Source organism: Cariama cristata, unplaced genomic scaffold, assembly GCF_000690535.1.
Source record: "Cariama cristata isolate BGI_N322 unplaced genomic scaffold, ASM69053v1 scaffold15946, whole genome shotgun sequence".
Taxonomy (NCBI): domain Eukaryota; kingdom Metazoa; phylum Chordata; class Aves; order Cariamiformes; family Cariamidae; genus Cariama; species Cariama cristata.
Window position 1 is genome coordinate 1 of NW_009623978.1, and position 1,613 is coordinate 1,613.

The window sequence follows — 1,613 nt, forward strand, 5'->3', positions numbered from 1 at the left end:
GACATGGGTTTGTTCAGCCTGCGCAAGAGAAGGCTAAGGGAGAATCTAGTTGCTGTTTTCAACTAAAGCAGGGTTGTAGAGAAGACAGGCCCAGATTCTTCTAAGAGGTGTAGTGATGAAGGGACAAGAGGCAGCAGGCGCAAATTGCAGGGAAGCTATGACTGGGTATAACGATAAAGTGGTTCAGTACTGGAACAGGATCACAAGGAGATTGTGGAATTTCAAAACTTTCAAAGGTAACAAAACTTGACTGGAACAAGCTGATCTAATTTCAGCTTTAGGTGTACAGAGGTCTTTTCCTACTGAAATTACTCTGATTTCTTATCATTCTTTTTTTAATAAATTTTTTGTTCTAGACTGCTGAAATTTTTGTGTGTGTATAATTTTTTTTCCTTAAGATAAGAAATATGATGCAGAGCAGAAACTCTGCATTTTGATATGCGCTAAGTGGATGATAGTCAGCCATACAGTATCTCATGTGATGCTGTCAAGTACAATGCCAGGGAAAACAGCTGGTCTCCCTCTGCCAGCAAACAATATGCAGGTTTCGGGAATCTGGTTGGGACTACAGTTCCCCGTTTAACACTGTGAATAAAGGATCCAGCCAAAGGAAGTAGACTCCTCTGTAAGAAGTCAATTGAAAGCTAAGATGTAAAATGAGATTCCTTTCCCTGAAGAAGAAGGGGCTGCTTCTCAGGTCTAGAATATTCATAAGTTTCACTGTCTTTTTATCCAGATAGTGAATTTTAATTTTTTTTTCCTTTTCTTTGCCTTGTTTTCCTTTCACTCAGTGAAAAAACCCTGCCTGTTACTACACTGTAAAGATTGAAGGTATCACACAGAACTGTACCTACCATAAATTTTCCTGAAAAGATAATATTTAAAAAAAAAAAAAGGATTTGAAAAATAAGCTTAATTCAAAATGTATTTTTACCGTTGAGTATTTTGAAAGCTGTTACATTTTTGTCTTTCATTAAGAAAATAATGTCTTTCAAGGTAACAAAGACCTGGGGTAGCAAAAGTAATAGATCATGCAGACTTCAAAGTTCGCGAAAGGGAATTGAAGCCGTGCAAGACATTGAGAGATTGGAGCTATCACTCTCGCCATGCAATGATTCTTTAGATCGAGGAGGCAAAAGAAATACTGACCGAACAGCTAAAGATGTATGTCAAAATGGTAAGAGCATAAAGCAAAAAATATGTAGAGTTCACAAACTGCCAGAATTTTTGCATGATTCTGACTTCAGAATGTAAGACTTAATTCTCTGGTTTTCCAATCCTTTATCTACCTTGTTAGTTACTAAAGACATTTATATTAAATCATGGCTTATTCTCCTGTATGAACTTGGATAAACACTCATTCTCTCTGCAGGTATTCATACTGTAAGTGTTTGAGACAGGGATCACCACCTGCTTGGCAGTAGCCACAGGTTATACACGTATTCTGCTTTCCCTTATGCTGTGCATATAACTGGGTGACTGCACTGGTTCTTGATTATTTTGCAGACTTTTGCAAGTCTATTTTTTATAATTTCTATGGATTGCCCCTCTTCCATACCTAGTGTTAAATTTTTACTTTCTTGTGAATGTCATATTCCTGACGCCCTACAAGA

At 37.3% G+C, this 1,613-nt stretch overlaps 1 protein-coding gene across 1 annotated transcript in view; it reads left to right on the forward strand.

Moving 5' to 3' along the window:
* Positions 1-996: 996 nt before the first annotated feature.
* The window catches only part of LOC104163860 (chromosome unknown open reading frame, human C3orf67), a gene marked incomplete at both ends in the record, with an annotated part of 29,778 nt that continues 29,161 nt past the window's right edge, over positions 997-1,613 (forward strand). The window contains one exon of the mRNA XM_009702990.1: positions 997-1,177. Within this exon, the coding sequence (XP_009701292.1) occupies positions 997-1,177 (181 nt within the window). The remainder of the gene's footprint in view (positions 1,178-1,613) is intronic.